General features: G+C 48.9%; 1 protein-coding gene across 1 annotated transcript in view; it reads left to right on the forward strand.

The window, feature by feature from the left end:
- LOC107676491 (single-minded homolog 2-like) overlaps positions 1-890 on the forward strand; it is a 12,723-nt gene extending 11,833 nt beyond the window's left edge. Inside the window, exon 11 of the mRNA XM_016471048.1 lies at positions 177-890. Coding sequence (XP_016326534.1) covers positions 177-625 — 449 coding nt within the window. The 3' untranslated portion in view covers positions 626-890. The remainder of the gene's footprint in view (positions 1-176) is intronic.
- The last annotated feature ends 1,992 nt before the right edge of the window (positions 891-2,882 follow it).

Below are 2,882 nucleotides of genomic sequence, written 5' to 3' on the forward strand. Positions count from 1 at the left end.
CAAACTGTAGAGTTAGGGCTGCGTTTGTAACGGCAGGGTCATGGGTTCGACTCCCAGGGAAACTGATAAAATGTGCACCAAGAACACAATGGATGAAAGCGTCTGCCAAATGCATAAACATAAATGTAGCTGATTGAGTCCCTGCATTACTAACCGGTGGTGACTCTGTCTGTCAGGTGCGGTGCACGGCGGCTTCAGACCCGGCGGGGCGTTTAAAGAGGAACCCTGTCAGAACCGCAGCAGCAGAGGGCGAGAGGACGAGCGGGTCAGACGGCATCAGGAGCTCCAGGGATTCGGCCAGCAGCCGCTGCTGGAGATGCAGAGACACAGGCTGTGTGTTACGAACACACCGTACGAGGACCGGAACCCCAGACTCTCGGAGCAGAACCACACGGAGGAGAAGAGGCTGCCGGGGGCACAGAGCCCTTACGTCTCTCTCAACCTCCACCACGTCTGGGCCAAACATGTCCCATCAGGACCCTACGCTCTCAGCCGCTTAACGGACGCTTACCGGGGCGAGGAGGTGAACCCATACCTGTACCGGACCCAAAGCCCCACGGCCGACGCACACCGCGGCGCTCCTCATTACATCGGCACGTCTGTCATCATCAGCAACGAGAGGTGACCCGCTCAGAACCGCTCGCCTGTCCCGGCCGCTTCTACTGCTTATGCAGAACTACAGACCTTGTGTTCACACACACAGCAGCGTCGCCTGAAGGAGAGTCAGGAAAATCTGTTTCAGCGCGATGAGCAGCCGGGATACTACAGCCAGGAGAGAACGCGTTTCGGGCATTCAGGGTCTCCACATGAACCTTACATTTGCTGCACATTATTGTTCACTAAACTCAGATATGCAAGACATAACCATCCACGTGTTTTTGTGCCAACATTTACAAAATTAAAATATTTAATCTAATTTAGCCATAGCAAAAAGAAAGCAAATGTTTCAGCAGAGGATTTCTGTAAAGATATAAGCACTTAAAGCTGCAGTATGCGATTTCTGAGAAACGCTGTTGAAAGTGGATCGGACAGAGCACCAAAACACAATCGTAGCCAATCAGCAGTAAGGGGCGTGTCCACTCATGCTGGGGGAGGTGCATAGTATGCTTGTGAATTTGGGGGCGGAGCTATCAGTGTAGGGGTGTTTGTTTTGGTGATTTCAAATATCAACAGCGTTTCTCAGAAATCACTGTGTGTGTTCGACGTCAAGCAGAGCCATGCAGACCGAACAGTGTATGACGTCAAAGTACCGTGAAAGCGATTACGGTACATACACACGTGTCTGAAGCCATCGTCATAGTGACAACAGCCATTCACATTACTTTTCCGGTGTTCCATGAACGCCATTGGCTAGTGTCTGCTCTAGAGTATTCGCATAGGCGATCTGATTGGCCGACGCCTGCGTTGGTGCTTAAAGTTGACAATTTTTCAACTTCTGCCACAAGCAACGCCAGTGACGCGACGCAACGGATCCACAATTCAGTTCGGCAACGCATAACATCACATCAGCCGCTTCAAGCCGAACACACCCGCTTGCTGCACCTTTTAATGGAAAAGTGTAAATTCTATGAGACCCAACTGAATTACACCCCGCACACCTGCCATTGGTCAGTCAGACAGATAGTCCCGCCCCAGACGCTGTGATTGGTTGAGTCAGAAGGTCAATGTTCTGATCAGCTTCACTCTTCAAACTTACAGTGAATCTGAACAAGACATCTCACACTTCAGCTTTAAATGAGCACCTTCTGAAAACTGTCTGCATGAGCGGGAATGACACTGATTGAACTGCAAAATGATTTCTATGAACAATTTTGGAAAACGACCATTTAAAGGGTGCTGGTCCAGTTTTCTGTTGTTTAACAACCAATCCTAACCAGTCACTCTTGTGTCCAACATCCTGGTATTTAGCTGCTATAATGGGCATATTTATATTGGTCGACCATTGTGCAGCTCGATTATTTATGGTGCAAACCAAGAGTCTAACATATGCAGCAGGTGTTACTAAAACGACTGGAGGTAGTTTGCTTAGAATCTCAATAAACATGAGGTGACACACGTGAGCGTGTTGTGTGTGTCTCATTCTGACGGTTTTCCAGGCCGCCAGAGACTGTTATTAACACTATTATTAGTGCAGGGACTTTCATCTCCGACTCCATCTGAGAAAAGCTCTGAGGCACATCTAATACTGCTCCTGCAGAGGGTTCATACTCGCTCTGTTTGTTTGTTGATGAAGACTGCCAGCGGGCTGGTATTATGCAGCCAGTATTATAGATGCTAGATTTGGTTTGACCTTCAGGACCCTGCAGCTGAAATGGTTTAACAGGATATTGTGGATGTGGCGTTTATGGATCTGAGGTGAGCTATTTGCGTAACGATTTCTAAAGGTTGAGCGCGCGTTTACTCAGCGTCATCAGTTTAAAAACGCTTTTATGGATAACTGCGTCCAGCCGAGCACTGGACACCTGAAGAACCGTAGCAGTGATTTAATAAGACCGATCGCTGCGAATGTGATGAATGTGAGAAAGTGGGAGGCGATGAATGGGTTTGTAATGAGGTGAAAGATCTCAGAGCATTTAGCGACGCTCAGAGGAATATTTTCACTTCATCAAGACGAGCCTGAAGCAGGAGGCGCAGATGACAGATGAGCTGCTGCTTATGGAGGACGCATGAACATGACACTGCCAGGAACCCAACACACACACACACACACACGCACTCGCACACGCACTCGCACTCGCACTCTCACTCTCACTCACACACACACACACACACTCTCACTCACAGACACACACTCTCTCACACACACTCTCACTCACAGACACACACTCTCTCTCTCTCTCTCTCTCACACACACACACACTCTCACACACACACACACACAC

Source organism: Sinocyclocheilus anshuiensis, unplaced genomic scaffold, assembly GCF_001515605.1.
Source record: "Sinocyclocheilus anshuiensis isolate Anshui unplaced genomic scaffold, SAMN03320099.WGS_v1.1 scaffold3935, whole genome shotgun sequence".
NCBI classification, from domain to species: domain Eukaryota; kingdom Metazoa; phylum Chordata; class Actinopteri; order Cypriniformes; family Cyprinidae; genus Sinocyclocheilus; species Sinocyclocheilus anshuiensis.